The 17,349-nt window shown below is 36.7% G+C and overlaps 1 protein-coding gene across 9 annotated transcripts in view; it reads left to right on the forward strand.

The window, feature by feature from the left end:
* Nucleotides 1-17,349, forward strand: part of LOC121369369 (protein polybromo-1-like) — a 77,672-nt gene that overhangs the window by 19,262 nt on the left and 41,061 nt on the right. For all 9 annotated transcript variants that reach the window (XM_041494416.1, XM_041494422.1, XM_041494423.1 and 6 more), the window contains 14 exons: nt 1,543-1,695; nt 2,315-2,449; nt 3,556-3,728; nt 8,224-8,353; nt 9,053-9,223; nt 10,188-10,325; nt 11,393-11,484; nt 11,975-12,017; nt 12,149-12,235; nt 12,640-12,864; nt 13,657-13,736; nt 15,091-15,229; nt 15,613-15,714; nt 16,822-16,896. In XM_041494416.1, coding sequence (XP_041350350.1) covers nt 1,543-1,695; nt 2,315-2,449; nt 3,556-3,728; nt 8,224-8,353; nt 9,053-9,223; nt 10,188-10,325; nt 11,393-11,484; nt 11,975-12,017; nt 12,149-12,235; nt 12,640-12,864; nt 13,657-13,736; nt 15,091-15,229; nt 15,613-15,714; nt 16,822-16,896 — 1,743 coding nt within the window. The remainder of the gene's footprint in view (nt 1-1,542; nt 1,696-2,314; nt 2,450-3,555; nt 3,729-8,223; nt 8,354-9,052; nt 9,224-10,187; nt 10,326-11,392; nt 11,485-11,974; nt 12,018-12,148; nt 12,236-12,639; nt 12,865-13,656; nt 13,737-15,090; nt 15,230-15,612; nt 15,715-16,821; nt 16,897-17,349) is intronic.

Genomic DNA, 17,349 nt, shown 5'->3' on the forward strand with positions numbered 1-17,349 from the left:
ACTACTATCCAATCTTGTTTTAATTTGAAGAGATACATTTTAACACCTAACAACACAGAATTTGATTTAATATCATTCCATAAGGTAATTTTTATTCAGAGTAAATGTAAGTCTATGAACTTATTACAAACGGTTTCTGTGTAATAACAACCGGCCTCGGTGGCGTCGTGGCAGGCCATCGGTCTACAGGCTGGTAGGTACTGGGTTCGGATCCCAGTCGAGGCATGGGTTTTTTAATCCAGATACCGACTCCAAACCCTGAGTGAGTGCTCCGCAAGGCTCAATGGGTAGGTGTAAACCACTTGCACCGACCAGTGATCCATAACTGGTTCAACAAAGGCCATGGTTTGTGCTATCCTGCCTGTGGGAAGCGCAAATAAAAGATCCCTTGCTGCCTATCGGAAGAGTAGCCCATGTAGTGGCGACAGCGGGTTTCCTCTCAAAACCTGTGTGGTCCTGAACCATATGTCTGACGCCATATAACCGTAAATAAAATGTGTTGAGTGCGTCGTTAAATAAAACACTTCTTTCTTTCTGTGTAATAACTGTCATTCACCTGTAAAGATCAGTGTGTACAAACATGAGTGAATTAGATAGAAATAAAGGCCATTTCTTATTGTTTAAAATGTGTAGTACAAACTTGTGAAAACATGTATTAATTACTTTAATTTATTTTAGTTAATTTTCACATCTTGGTATTTTAAACAAACACTTTCATCTATGAATACTAGTTATAAATAGGATATTATTAGAGCGACTAAAGCTGTAGCTACATGTATGTAAACAGATTAATGGAATAAAATATTCAGCATAAAATTAATATATGACATTGATGTGTTTACATGTATTGTCATGTATGTGTATGATACTAGTATGTATACTGAAGTAAATAAGTAAAGCAACACCTCGTATTATAGACCACTTTTAAGTCTAGTGTCGTAATGTCTATAAAGTACAAAAATGTAATATGGGACTGAATGTCAGTAATGTGAGATTGAATGTCAGTAATATGGGACTTAGTGTCAGTAATGTGAGATTGAATGTCAGTAATATGGGACTGAATGTCAGTAATGTGAGATTGAATATCAGTAATGTGAGATTGAATGTCAGTAATGTGAGATTGAATATCATTAATATGGGACTGAATGTCAGTAATGTGAGATTGAATATCAGTATTATGGGACTGAATGTTAGTAATGTGAGATTGAATGTCAGTAATATGGGACTGAATGTCAGTAATGTGAAATTGAATGTCAGTAATATGGGACTGAATGTCAGTAATGTTAGATTGAATTTCAGTAATATGGGACTGAATGTCCGTAACACGTTTAAGTTGTTGAGACTATGGATGATGGTTTTGATTGTCTCACTCCTTCCTGTTAATGTCAGTGTGAACCCTTATTTCTTTCCATCAGTATACATAATAAATGATTAATTGAATTACTTTTTTTTTTTTTTTTTCTTTTTTTTCCCCATGTTTTTTAAAATGATTTAAAATGAAGTCAAATTTAATTAGTTAACTACTTTATTTTGTTTCTATAGAAACCCTTGATCACTGAAGAGGAGCACACACCGAAAAGTAAAAGTCGTCGAAGCATGCCTGTGACGGACAGTGAGAAGAAGCGTAAACGGTCGCCGGAGGAAACACTGAAGCGACGACTTGGGGCCCTTTACAAGTCGGTCTATGAATATCCGGTAAGTCTCGTGACTTCATTGTCGTGTAGGGGCGGGATTCAGCTCAGTAAGTTGAGGTGCATGCGTCGCAGGATGGAACCACCTCGGTGGATCAGTTCAAATGATTGTTTTTTTTTCCTTGTTCCAACCAGTACACAACAACTGGTCAAAGGCCGTGGTATGTGCTTTCCTGTCTGTGGGAAAGTGCATATTAAAGATCCCTTGCTGCATGTAGTGGGTTTCCTCTGATGACTTCGTGTCCGAATGACCAAATGTTTGACATCCAATAGCTGATAATTAATAAATCAATGTGCTCCAGTGGTGTCATTAAACAAAACAAACTTTTCAATATCATGTAAATTATTTGTATTTTTATATCCAGCAAGTATTGTTTTTTAATAACCAACAGATCTTTTGGGGTTTTCACTACTCAGTCTTCTTTTTTCTTTTCTTTTTAGCATCTATTAAATTTCTTGTCTTGTTTTGTAAGATCCCCTAACTCTTCTCATATATAAAAAACATATTTTTCTATAAATCATAATCCAAAGAATTTTATCTTGTCATTGCCTGGCTGTGTTTTGCAAAGCAAACTGTAACTTGTGCTACTATAGTTTACAGTGGAGTTGTGTTGTTTTCACAGGAGCCAGGTACTGGGCGCTTCCTACGTCAGATCTTCATGGAGTTACCATCCCGCAAGGACTACCCCGACTACTACCAGGTGATTCTGGAGCCCATCGACATGACCATGATTGAGGCCAAAATCAAAGCAGAAAAGGTGAAAGTGAATACTTGGTCTAGCTCATTTAGACTAGTAGGGGTCAAGGTGTCACTATGATCAAGGCCAAAATCAAGGCAGAAAAGGTGAAAGTCAATACTTGGTCTAGCTCATTTAGAACTGTAGGGGTCACGGTGTCACTATGATTGAGGCCAAAATCAAGGCAGAAAAGGTGAAAGTCAATACTTAGTCTAGCTCATTTAGAACTGTAGGGGTCACGGTGTCACTGTGATTGAGGCCAAAATCAAGGCAGAAAAGGTGAAAGTCAATACTTGGTCTAGCTCATTTAGAACTGTAGGGGTCACGGTGTCACTGTGATTGAGGCCAAAATCAAGGCAGAAAAGGTGAAAGTCAATACTTGGTCTAGCTCATTTATAACAGTAGGGGTCAGGGTGTCACTCAATGATCAAGGCCAAGATCAAGGCAGAAAAGGTGAAAGTCAATACTTGGTGTAGCTCATTTAGAACAGTAGGGGTCAGGGTGTCACTCAATGATCAAGGCCAAGATCAAGGCAGAAAAGGTGAAAGTCAATACATTTAGAACAGTAGGGGTCAGGGTGTCACTCAATGATCAAGGCCAAGATCAAGGCAGAAAAGGTGAAAGTCAATACATTTAGAACAGTAGAGGTCAGGGTGTCACTCAATGATCAAGGCCAAGATCAAGGCAGAAAAGGTGAAAGTCAGTACATTTAGAATAGTAGTGGGCAGAATGTTGCTCTATGTAGAGTGCTCATCTGAGCTTTGAGGGGTCATAGGATCAATCCCAACCAGTGTCCAAGACCACTTTATAAAGTGTGTTCTGTCCTGTCTGGAAAAGTGCATATGAAAGATCTCTCACTTCTTTTTGTTTAGAGTATCCTGTAGTTTTCATATGTCGGCACTGGTTTCCTATGTCTCTCAGTGAGGTGTCAAAATATCGCATGTTGTAAACACCACATAGACACAGTTTAAATGTGCTGAGGTGTTGTTAATGTGTTTTGTTTTCCTATCCTTCCTACGGTGGTTTCAAATACTTTGATCAAAAGTTAAACAATTCTCAGTACTGAATCCGATATGTTTCAAGTTCTGTATTGTTATTTATTTCAACTACTGTTTTGTTTGTTTTAGTATCCTAGCGAGATGACCCTTCTCAATGACTTTGACCTGATGTTCAGCAATGCGCGACACTACAACGAGGAGGGCTCACTCGTCTACCAAGACGCCAACCAGCTGGATCGCGTCCTCAAGAGTAAATGGCGCAGCATGAACCAGACTCCAGCACCGCGCTCCACAACCAAGAGGTTTGTCAAAGTCCTGGCGAGATTTGTTGGTGATCATTTAAACAATATTTGAAGAGTTTATTCTCAAAATGAGATATAAGAGGATTCACTACTCGTGTTTTTTAATATGGAAAATATCAACCTAGTCTACGTTAATCGGTATTTGTCGAGGATCTGCCGAAACAAATACCAATTATCTAGACAAGGTTGATAATTTACATATTAAAAAACACGAGTAGTGAATTCTATTTATCCTATAACACTTCTAAAATAACATTTTCATTTGATATTAAGTAAATTACAGTACTAAAGTCGGTAATATGATGTTATCACGATTAGTACAAATTACTTTGACATCACACACTATAACTAAATCTTATGAAAACGTTATGCTCAGGTATACAGGTCTTGATGGCTTGTAAACAAATAATCCATTCACAGCAACACATTATTACCAAGAGCAAGCCTTGAAATAAAACATTTTAGTGTACCTGGCACAATGTCCTGCACCAATCAATTTGTGCCTGACATGAAAGAAATTGTACCGGTCACAAAACATTGTAAATAAAAATGAAATAAATTATGTTTTGTGTTTAATAATTGATATATTTAATTACTAAATAACCAATGCAGCAATTAAGGCAATAGTCACCAAATGATGACATTTATTATTGTTACATACTTACTAGTCTATGATGCATTAATATATGTCCTCTGGTAAAGCTGTATCCTAACCAGCCGCGAGTTACATGAGCGATTATTTTAGAAATCATGTGTACAGTTAGGATGCAGCAATGGAAGTCAATGATTTCTAAAATAATCGCTCGCGGCCGGTTAGGATAGGGCTTAAGAAACCCATGAAACTTTTGTCACCATCACTTTGTGTTGAACTTTCAGATTCATGATGATCTGACTCAGACTCATCCATTTTTTTCAATGTAATCAGTGTCTTGTTTGTGGTAATATTCTATATTTTTGGTTGCCGAGTGTTATTTAGCATTTGACACATGCAGATTTGTGGACTCTTTGATCCATGCGTCCGAAAAATCGTGATTATACTACATTTCTTTTTTAAATGTTTTGCAGAGCGAACACGTCATAAGTGTAACCTCGCCTTTGGTGTTTTCTTCAAACTGTAGCCACAAAGAGGCATTTGTTTTAACTAAATACTCCTTTTACCATTTTAGTTCAGTGCTAGATTTTAAGATACTACTCTGCGGGATATTCGTTTGGGAATTTTTGGTGGACGATTTAATCGGCGGCTGCCCGCCGCGGATACTTGGAACAGGGACAGTTGATTTGTCATTATCGGTACTTGTCTGTTCTTTTACAGCAAAGACTGAAGTTATTTTGTTCAACATCCTTTAACTGTTAACAACGAGGCAATTTGAATTGCAAACTTTAAATGAAAACACCACAGGAAGTATACGCTAAGTACGAAAGGTCAATTACTAATATGTGTGACATCACTTTTCACAATGTAAGTTCCCGCAAAATCGAGACTATAAAAAATCCTACTAAACAGCTACGCGGACTGTAGATGAACTTCGTGTTGGACTGTCAAGTGCGCCGCAAACCGGTTCGAATCCCACTGGTACACATTTGTATTTTTTCATTCGTAATAAAAAAATTAATTGGTGCATTAAGTGTATTCGACTACAAAGCAGCCGGCTTTTACAACAATGCGAGCTTCGGACATGGTGACCGGCGCAATCGACATTGTTACTGACAAGTGACAAATTTGTAACGGACAATGACTGTGACTGGCCGCTTATTTCAAGGCTTGCAAGAGACCTTGAAAATTTGGATATACCTTTAAATTTGCATACCGTTATTAATTGGGTTAATACACCAAATTATCACATGAGTTTAACAAAAAAATGTAGTGTATTTTACACACCCTACAATTTTAACCATCCTGTTCTGTGGACATTGACAATGTTTTGACATAAACTTTATTGGCATCTTGATGAGTTGTACTAATAGGAGTACATCTTCACCTTTAACTCTAAAATTGGGAAAATGGCATAATATCGCATTTTAAAAATAAATTCTTTATTTAAAGGGAATACCCAAGTTTTTAAACACTGAGGCATATGTTTGACTATTAGAGCCATTTTTTGATAACTGAAATCATACATTTCCGTACATTTAAAGTGTTTTTGGTCATCCTGGTGTTTTTAATATCACAAAAAGTATTTCTCATATTTTTAAATACGCACGTTCGTCTGAGAAGTAACAGTTATGGAGTCCGAGTTTTGGTCTATTTTTAGAGGGTATTTCACAATTTCAAAGTCACAGACTCATGTTTCACTCAATTGTAACTTTATCCAAATGTGTTACAGGTTTGTAGACTAACTAAACTTAGTGTTAATTTTCACAGGTTGAAATTAGGGCATGTCCCTTTAATACCATCAGTTTAATAAGTGGCTAACAGCCATAGCCAATAATGCTATTAGTGTTTAAAAAATAATTAATAATGCTTCAGTCTATAGATTCTTTTCATCTTTGTTATGCAGAAGTCTTTATTAACAAGTATAATTTTAAAAGTTATTATACAGTCGAATCCACTTTATTGCATATCGGTTTATAGCATAAATTTGTTATTTGCATACATTTCGGCTGCACAGAACCAAATAGCATTAAATCAATACAAAATATGTCGCATATTTGAATAGCTTTATAAAGAAAAAATCGGTTAATTGCATACGAAAACCATTTTTTTGTTGAAAATTCAATCATAAAATGTTCCACAAACCTTTAATATTTTACCAGAAACAATAAAAACTAATATTAAAAGAAGAAAAAGTAAAAGCAGTTACTAAAACTGGCGATGTATAATGTTGACATCTCGCGCAACAAGACTCATCATAGTGCTTATAGCAATGTGTTCAAGTGTTTATTGCAGTAATCCTGGGCCATTATTGCATCATTTAAGTCTAGATGGCAGGATTTCAGATGTAATTTGCCCTTTGTTACAAAATTACTTAAAACAATACTGACAACAAAAACTACGTTGACAGAACACAAAAACCTCCCTGAAGCTGTGGAATAGTTCATTGTTATTTTTATATGCGCATGCGTTACGCTGAAAGATAGACTTGGCCAAGGCAATTGTGTCCTAGAATAAATTTAATAAAGATAATTAAATATGATTATTTTTACTGTATTTTGTATGTCACATAGTTGGATGTTTGTGTTTTTCTTTCAAGAGGTTTGACCCTTCGTGAACTTACAGCAGACTTGCAGATAAAAATATTTTTAACTCATTATAAATAATTTTTACAACATTCATATTGGGTCTTTGTTTCTAGAATAAGATGCTTACAGGCCTATAGGTATGACATCTGGAGTGGGGAAGGCACCATCTAGTTGGGGGGGGGGGGGGTAGGGGAGGAGATAAGCCAGATTTTAATCTGTATATGGAATAGGAAAAAAAAACCCCACATACATTTGTGGGGGGGGGAGGAAGGAGGCAGGCACAGGCCTCTCCCCCGATTCCTACGGGGGGGGGGAGGGGCGGGTACAGTTCTGGCTTACATCGTGTTAATAATTTTATTCATGATTAAATATATTTTTTTTTCTAATTAATTAATGAAATAAGCAAAATAAACACTACCCTTCTTATATTTTGTTCAATGCACATTAGCATCTCTAACAAAATATACTGTAATATTAGTACACTGTAGCTGAAATCGGTTGACAATTAACAGTTGCTAATTTAAGCTATGTATATTTCGCCTGCACGTGGAAATTGCGCTTTGCCAAGTAACACGGTTTCACTACTCACACCCCTCAGAACAATAGGTGTGAACTGTGGAAGAGCCGTGTGTAACAAACTGCAACGCGAATATTAGTAGCTAGACATAGCATCAATAAATACAACCACAGATTTGTAACAATGCAGAATTAAAAATATATAAACAAATAAAACACATACATGTATCGGCATTCAGACAATGTTCTGCAGTTAAGAGTAAGAAGACTGTCCACAAGGCATTTGTAAAGTTTACCGTTGGTTATAATCTGGAAGTGGGGCTCTATCGGATAATTGGTTATACCAGTTATTGGCATAAATTTAACACGCACCGGGGCTATGCAATTAAGCGGATTTGACTATTTAGTTTTTGTAAAAACTTGTAGATTCAACCAAAACAATTTTGATATTTTTTATATTGAAAATTTTCTTTGATTTTCTTTAAAGTCTAAGCTTTTCTGTGTACCCTTTTAGTCTCTCAACAGAATTTAATTTTTGCAGAACAATCATGCGATTAATTTACAGTAATACAGTAGTGTCTTTAATACAGGCTGCATGTTTTTTTTTACAGAATTGTTTCTGTCTAATTAGGTTGATTATTTCATAAAAGCTTAAAGTTTTCTTTACAAGGTTTTAGATTCTATTTAAATGAATACTTTATACAGACATGGTTTATTCTTGATACAGGTTGCTGCTTGTTCAATGTTATTTCTCTTTCTACAGAATTTAAATGTTATTTTTATTTTATTTTTCACTCAGTCGTTCGAAGGCCAAGTCTTCCTCTCCATTATCTCAGAAGCTACAAGATCTGTTCGAGTCGATCCGAGACTATCACGACAAGTCGGGGCGGGTTCTGTCTCCACCCTTCCTCAAACTGCCACTCAAAAGTGTAAGTCTTAATCAGTTGTTTCTTTTATAGCTGAAATTAGTCGCACATTCTGTACATTGTCAAGTCTCTGGCATGAAACTGACAGTACAGTCAAATGATCCAGCATGCAGCTCTGAATATATGTAAGCAGTGAGGTTTACAAATTATGTGTTGATTTTCTAAAAAGTGCCCATACATTTCCTAGATATATCTTTCTGTGAAATCTACTTTCTGGAAAACAAATTAGAGATCCCATTGTCGAGGACACCATTCACGGATAACAAGACAGGTCGTAGCCCAGTGCTAGAGCCATAGTTTAAATGTGCTCAAAACAACAACAATACCATCTTACCATAGGTGACTAATTGTCATGTGTTGATTATTCACGTTTAGTATTGTCAGTTATATTTCTTGATATATAATTAACAATGCAGTAGTTTGCTAATATTGTATATTGACTATTGAGGGTTAATGTTTTATTTCTCTGTAGGATTGCCCCGACTACTACGGAATCATCAAGCGACTAATACTGTATATTGACTATTGAGAGTTAGTGTTTTATTGTATATTGACTATTGAGAGTTAGTGTGTTATTTCTCCTGTAGGATTACCCCGACTACTACGAGATCATCAAGCGACTAATACTGTATATTGACTATTGAGAGTTAGTGTTTTATTGTATATTGACTATTGAGAGTTAGTGTGTTATTTCTCCTGTAGGATTACCCCGACTACTACGAGATCATCAAGCGACCTATGGACATGCAGCGCATTCAGCAGCGGATGACGGGGCCGCACCAGTACGAGAGCGTTGAGGACATGGTGGCTGACTTCGTACAGATGTTTGACAACGCCTGCAAGTACAACGAGCCAGACTCGCTCATTTACAAGGTGAGTTGTCATGGTTACCGACTTTGTACAGATGTTTGACATTAAATATTTGTTCATACTAGGGGCGGGGCGTAGCTTAGTGGTAAAGCGCTCACTTGATGTGTGGTCAGTCTAGGATCGATCTTCGTTCCAGCCAGTGCACCAAGACTAGTATATCAACAGCCATGGTATGTGCTGTGCTTTCTGTAGGATAGTGCATATAAAAGATCAATGTGCTATAGTGGTGTCATTAAACAAAACAAACTTTAACTTTTTGTTCATTTGTTCATTTGTCCATCTGTTTGTTCCTTTACTCTTTCATACATTTGTGTTTTTTAACAGAGCTAATAATTATTAGTGTTAGTGTACATGTATCTTTCATGAATAAATGACAGTTGTCAAAATACCCATGTTATACTCATGTTATACAAAATACTCAAGGCACCATGTTGAAGTTATTTTTATTTCAGTCCTGGTTGGTCATGTTGCCCAGTGATGAGAGTAATTCTGGTTATGATGCTTCCACCCATGTATCAACAACCCCAGAACTTTATTTATATCCCGTAATGACTTCTTTTTCAGGAAACCGGCCTCGGTGGCATAGTGGTTAGGCCATCGGTCTACAGGCTGGTAGGTACTGGGTTCGGATCCCAGTCGAGGCATGGGATTTTTAATCCAGATACCGACTCCAAACCCTGAGTGAGTGCTCCGCAAGACTTAATGGGTAGGTGTAAACTACTTGCACCGACCAGTGATCCATAACTGGTTCAACAAAGGCCATGGTTTGTGCTATCCTGCCTGTGGGAAGCACAAATAAAAGATCCCTTGCTGCTAATCGGAAAGAGTAGCCCATGTAGAGGAGACAGCGGGTTTCCTCTCAAAATCTGTGTGGTCCGTAACCATATGTCTGACGCCATATAACCGTAAATGAAATGTGTTGAGTGCGTCGTTAAATAAAACATTTCTTTCTTTTTTTCTTTTTCAGGATGCACTAACTCTACAGAGACTGTGTCTGGAGAAGAAGATGGAACTGACATCGGATGGGACGAATGAAATCCCTGATATCAAAGCTCTGGTTCAAGAGTTGATGACCAACCTCTTTATATCTGTGTATAACCACCAGGTACGGTTAACACCACAACCTCTTTATATCTGTGTATAACCACCAGGTACGGTGAACACCACAACCTCTTTATACCTGTGTATAACCACCAGGTACGGTGAACACCACAACCTCTTTATACCTGTGTATAACCACCAGGTACGGTGAACACCACAACCTCTTTATACCTGTGTATAACCACCAGGTACGGTGAACACCACAACCTCTTTATACCTGTGTATAACCACCAGGTACGGTGAACACCACAACCTCTTTATACCTGTGTATAACCACCAGGTACGGTTAACACCACAACCTCTTTATACCTGTGTATAACCACCAGGTACGGTGAACACCACAACCTCTTTAAACCTGTGTATAACCACCAGGTACGGTGAACACCACAACCTCTTTAAATCTGTGTATAACCACCAGGTACGGTGAACACCACAACCTCTTTAAATCTGTGTATAACCACCAGGTACGGTGAACACCACAACCTCTTTATATCTGTGTATAACCACCAGGTACGGTGAACACCACAACCTCTTTATGTCTGTGTATAACCACCAGGTACGGTGAACACCACAACCTCTTTATGCCTGTATAACCACCAGGTACAGTGAACACCACAACCTCTTTATACCTGTGTATAACTACCAGGTGTTTTTAAAATATATTTTTTTAAAGCCACTAGCCCATCGGGCTACTGGTTTTGCATTTGTTACTAGCCCTGTGTTAAAAAGCACTAGCCCCGGGCGCCGGGCTAGCGGATTTGTCGAACTCTGAATTAGTACCAGCTATGTCGTCATTAAGACAACTAATAATAAAAATATATATTACACCAAATAGGATTAATTTAAATTTACATGAAATGAAACTACTAAGTATTACATTGCCTTCTAACTCTGTGGTTGACAGAAGTCTTAATTAATTGGGTGTTCATTTTTTGTGTATGTGAATGTCCCAGTTGGTCATGAGGTTAGCATCACATACTGTCACATGTCATATAAATGGACTGAAATAGGCTCGAATCCCATCAATATACACAGTGTTCGTATTACCGATACTGAATATTTGTCTTACAGGATGAAGAAGGGCGGTGTTACAGCGACTCGTTCGGCGAACTCGCTGATTTAGAGGCGCAAGCGGCACTGGATGCGGCAGGAGTTCCAATCAAGTATGTGTGGCATTCTTAGCTCATTGGTTTTTGTTGGCATTCCTTTGTACGGTACATTCTCTCTGATTCATACATGTCTTAAGCTATTCTTGTAATACCTTAAAATCTGTCTAAATCATAATTTAGTGAAGTAAATGACTCATTCTCACATTTCTACATTCACTTAATATGCATTTTGTAAAATTCAGAAATGGTTGTAGATTTTCTTTAAAACACTTGAAAATCCACCTATTAAAGTATCTTGTATTTTTTCAGTCCTACTTGATATATTTACAAATCATTTAAAAAGTCGGTAGTAACCACCTTTATTCTATGATATTAAATAATTAAATAAAATAAACTATGATAAATTTACTGTTAGTTTTGCTAATTAATTTGTTGTTGGTAAGTCCTGTCAAATTCTAAATTATGTTCTCATATTTTGTGATTAAAGATTGTAAAATTAATAATAATAATTAAACAAATTCTGTTGTATGATTTGTTTTTCTAGGAAACCACCAAAGTTCGACCAGATAAGAAGAAATCTAGACAAGGTAATTTCCATCCTCAAGTTTATATAACTTTTAATGTATCTTGGATTTTAAGTATTAAGGTTGGGTTACATGGTAATTTGTTTAATATATTTGTCAAAAATTTACATAATTTATTATATTTTGCTTTCCAGGGCCGTTACCGACGAATAGACCGATTTCAAGAAGATATGTTCAAAGTGTTTGAGCACGCAAGAAGTCTGAGTCGCACTGACTCTCAGGTCAGTTTTCATTATTACTTCAACTGTCTGTAATTCTCTGACTTTCATTGACTGTCGGGTCTTTTTTCTTTATTAGTCTAATTCTGGAATTCTCTGATTCGCACTGATTCTTATGTCTATTATCATTATTAATATAACTTTATAATTCTCTTAGTCAAATGGACTGATTAGGTTAGGTTGCATTATTTATAATGTTTAGGATGTTGTCTAGCTGTTGATAGATCACTGGCCTGAGGTGTTTGGATCATAAGATAAAACCCCCTCAGAAGACCCCCTTTGTCATCCCAACCTTTCCCCACAACTAGTTTATCAAAGGCCTTGATATGGTGAAAGATCTCTGTCATAATTTAACTTTTAAAATGTGTATTATAAAATATTTAAAACAATTTACTTTTAATTTTCAGCTATATGAGGATTCCATTGACATGCAAATGTTTTTCATCAAAATCCGTGATGAGTTGTGTAAGAATGGGGAGATGGTGTTGACCCCCGCCTTGAGTTACACAGAGCGCCACCTGCTGGAGGCTTTAGAAATCACAAAACGCGAAAAGCTTGTCCAGGAACAGAAGGACGATGAAGAGAAGAAGATAAAAGGAGAATCAGAAGAGAAGGTGGACGACATGTCTTTAGTACGTAGTTGTATTTTCAGTACGAAATGGTAAATATGTTACTTGTGTATTTGCTGCAGTAATATCATGTGTCTTTAACATAATCATGTTAGATGTGTATATGGTATCATCAGAACATCAATGCTTTGTATTGTAGGGAATCTGTCTAAGCTATTACTAGTACCCTACTGGTCCAACTGGAGGGACTATAGGTTTCAACTCCGTGCTGTCCGTCCGTCCATCCGTCTGTCCCACATAGTTTTCCGGATGGGTTTTTTCACAGTGCCCAGAGATACCTGAAATGTGTAAATCTTTATCATGTTCTGTTACAGATCAGTTTTCACTTTTATGGCAATTTACACATTTTTCATAGTTATGGCTGATGAACTTAGGAGATATGAAAATTTGCTTTCCGGACTTTTTCTTTGCAATACCGAAAGATATTGAGAGGACCTTTTATATATAGCTTTATTACTTACTGTTGTAAATCAGCTTTCATTTTGATGGCAGTTTACCCGTTTTTCACAGAGTTATATCCCTTTAATTTAGGAGATTGTTCGTCTCGTTAGGGGACATGTGTTGCTTTAGCAGTACTCTCACAATGCGTCTTTCTTATTATAGTATTAGTGGATAAGCAGTTAATTCTTAACTACTTTAGCAGTACTCTCACAATGCGTCTTTCTTATTGTAGTATTAGTGGATAAGCAGTTAATTCTTAACTACTTTAGCAGTACTCTCACAATGCATCTTTCTTATTGTAGTATTAGTGGATAAGCAGTTAATTCTTAACTACTTAATCACGTTTGTTTCTAGGATACAGACCCCAAGGAGCACAGTGTCACATTCAAAGGACAGGAGTATTTCATTGGTGACTTCGTTTATGTGGAGCCAAGGTAGGTTACTTTAGTTCCTGTAATCAATTTTAGGTCTAACTTGCTGATTAAAAAATGAATGTTATAAAAGTGATGGATTATAATTTTAAAAACAAGCTTTACATTTCAAGAGTGGATTCTGACATATAAAAATAACCTCAGAGGCTGGACTTGAGTCAATCATTCTGGTTGAAGAAATCACATTCCTTGATATGAATATCGATGGCATGTTCAGGAGGCTGAGCACACACAAACAATTTGACTGGTACCATCGTCTTTTATCATATCACATTCATCTAATATTTAACATAAAAGCAGTCTTTTGATCCACTGCTCGCCCTCTAGAACATGCTAGGTATTTTCGAAGCTATCTTAGCACTACGAAATTGTAAAAGCATTGTAGGCTATGACGTCACTACAGCATACACCATAGTGATGTCATAGCTTATAATGGGTTTTACTATTTCATAGCGTTAAGATAGCTTTGAAGAAATGGGTCCCGGTCTCTGGATGGTAGGATGTTCCCGTATTGTGAGTGCTGACTTGTGATTGGTTTCCAGGTCTCTGGATGGTAGGATATTCCCGTATTGTGAGTGCTGACTTGTGATTGGTTTCCCGGTCTCTGGATGGTAGGATGTTCCCGTATTGTGAGTGCTGACTTGTGATTGGTTTCCCGGTCTCTGGATGGTAGGATGTTCCCGTATTGTGAGTGCTGACTTGTGATTGGTTTCCCGGTCTCTGGATGGTAGGATGTTCCCGTATTGTGAGTGCTGACTTGTGATTGGTTTCCCGGTCTCTGGATGGTAGGATGTTCCCGTATTGTGAGTGCTGACTTGTGATTGGTTTCCCAGTCTCTGGATGGTAGGATGTTCCCGTATTGTGAGTGCTGACTTGTGATTGGTTTCCCGGTCTCTGGATGGTAGGATGTTCCCGTATTGTGAGTGCTGACTTGTGATTGGTTTCCCGGTCTCTGGATGGTAGGATGTTCCCGTATTGTGAGTGCTGACTTGTGATTGGTTTCCCGGTCTCTGGATGGTAGGATGTTCCCGTATTGTGAGTGCTGACTTGTGATTGGTTTCCCGGTCTCTTGATGGTAGGATGTTCCGTATTGTGAGTGCTGACTTGTGATTGGTTTCCCGGTCTCTGGATGGTAGGATGTTCCCGTATTGTGAGTGCTGACTTGTGATTGGTTTCCCGGTCTCTGGATGGTAGGATGTTCCCGTATTGTGAGTGCTGACTTGTGATTGGTTTCCAGGTCTCTGGATGGTAGAATATTCCTGTATTGTGAGTGCTGACTTGTGATTGGTTTCCAGGTCTCTGGATGGTAGAATATTCCTGTATTGTGAGTGCTGACTTGTGATTGGTTTGGTTTCAGAGAAGCGAGACTGCAGCCTCACATCATGCTGATTGAGAAGTTCATCACTGACAGCGCCGGGGTCCAGAGCATGCAGGGCAACTGGTTCTACCGACCAAACGAGACCTATCACCTCGCCACGAGGAAGTTTCTCGAGAAGGTTTGTATGTTTGAGCTAGGTAGAGAAGAGTGAAACATTCTCTGTACCTTAGTGGTAGAGATTATGTTCTCAAGTTTGAAATGAAGTTAAGTAAATGAAGTTAAGTATATGTAAATAATTTTCTTTTTAGTTATGTTGATTTATCTCCCTTGTCTGTGATGATTTGTGTGCTTTCAGTAAACTAACATACATTTGAAGACACTCTTAATTGTCTTATTTTAATATTTTAGAATCCAGTTTCAGATTTATAACATGTATAAGAATTTTAATATTCGATTTTTTTTCTGTTGCTAAGATAATTTCCATCATTTCTCAGATTTACGTTTGTTAACCCAGTGGTGAAAAACAAATATTATAAATTGAATGTATTGTTTGTGTTGTAGGAAGTGTTTAAAAGTGAGAGCGTCACAACCATTCCCTTGGCTCAGATCATCGGGCGATGTCACGTCATGTTTGTCAAGGATTATTTCAAAATGAAGCCTGAGGTAAATTTTGTTACATCTGTCTGTGAATTTATTTATATATAATTTTACAATGACGTTGACTATAATTAATATGTTATGTATAATGTTTAACCTTCTGACTACTGCAGGCGAGATATCTCGCCCGACGTCACACCAGTCGACATACAGTGCATTCCCCAATTCATATTTCCCGCCATTTTGCACATAGCACTCACTGGAAACGAAAATATAATACTAAAAACAGACAAAATGGTGGGTTTTTTTGTTTTTTTTCAATAAAAAATACTTTGGAATTTTGGTTTTCTGCAAGTATTTTCGCTTGACAACAACGGTAATTTTTTTCGATCGATAGCTGATTGTAAACGATAATTTGATAATAAATTTTATCGTTTTACCAACAACAAAAATCACCAAATATTTGGATATGAAACGTAGCTTGCTTTTTAGAAGAAAAAAAAAATTCTGGTCAGAGAACCACTGTTATTGGGAATAATGGACTTCGCTGTAAGTAAACAACGTTTTAAATTTTTTCCCTAATTTTAATCAATATTAACTGATATAAAATATCATTAAAATTAGAAAACCCCACGAAAATAATACTTACTGATTCAAATATGAACTTTACTTTAGGTACTTATAAAACATTTCAGTGAATATTTGTGAGTAAAAATTATAAACTTGTAGCCACTCAACGTGGTTTTTGTCAAAAATTAATCCAGTAGTCTAAAGGTTAAAAGAAGTCATCTCTGCTTAATTTGGTCACTAATCTGGTGATAAAAAATTGTTAACATTGTCAGTATTTCAGTATGTGACTTTGGGAGTCAAAACCTTGTTTTATGTGTTTTAAAATATAGTAGTTTCAGTCACTTAAGGACTGATTAAATTTACATTTTATAATTGTATGATACTTAATGTATGAGTTTAGTCTCTTTATGGTACAAATTTGTTTTTCTGATTAACGAGTCTGCAATTTTTCTTATTTCTTACAGACTTGCTCTGTAAACTGTCACTCATGTTTACTGCATACATTTCTTATATTTATAATAGCTTTGTACATGCAATGTCGTTTTCGTTGATAGTGATGTCATCTTGTTTAACTAACAGAGAGTACATTTATCTTGATTTCAGAATGTGCCAGACAAAGATGTGTTTGTATGTGAATCTAGATACCATGCCAAACACAAGTGCTTCAAGAAAATTAAGGTAACAAGAGCGAAGTAAAACTAATATGTATTTTGTAAATCTGCCACAAAAATCTGGATACATTTTTGCTCACTTTTGGATCTGTTTATCAAATGTGAATTATTTCCCTTTGATGTCTTTGTATGTTTATGTTGCTAAATAAAGTGATAGACTTTGACCCTGGTTGTTAGCCAGTGTAATATATTTGCAGCTTTTGTTTACAGTTAATTTCTTCATTACTTGAAATAAAATGTGTTGTTCAGATTATCTGTGTTTGGTAAACCCTACTTGGTTCTGGTTGTGCTGGTCTTTCTAGGAGCTCAAATGTAATTTTTTATAAAACAGAAAAAGGGACATAACTTGGAAAGGAGGGCTGGCAGTTTTATTAGGTTTGTATTCTATTACAATCTAAAGACATTTAGTTTTCTATTTTATTACCACCTAGAGACTTGTATAGTTTCTCTTCATTAATAT

Source organism: Gigantopelta aegis, chromosome 3 (assembly GCF_016097555.1).
Source record: "Gigantopelta aegis isolate Gae_Host chromosome 3, Gae_host_genome, whole genome shotgun sequence".
NCBI lineage: Eukaryota > Metazoa > Mollusca > Gastropoda > Neomphalida > Peltospiridae > Gigantopelta > Gigantopelta aegis.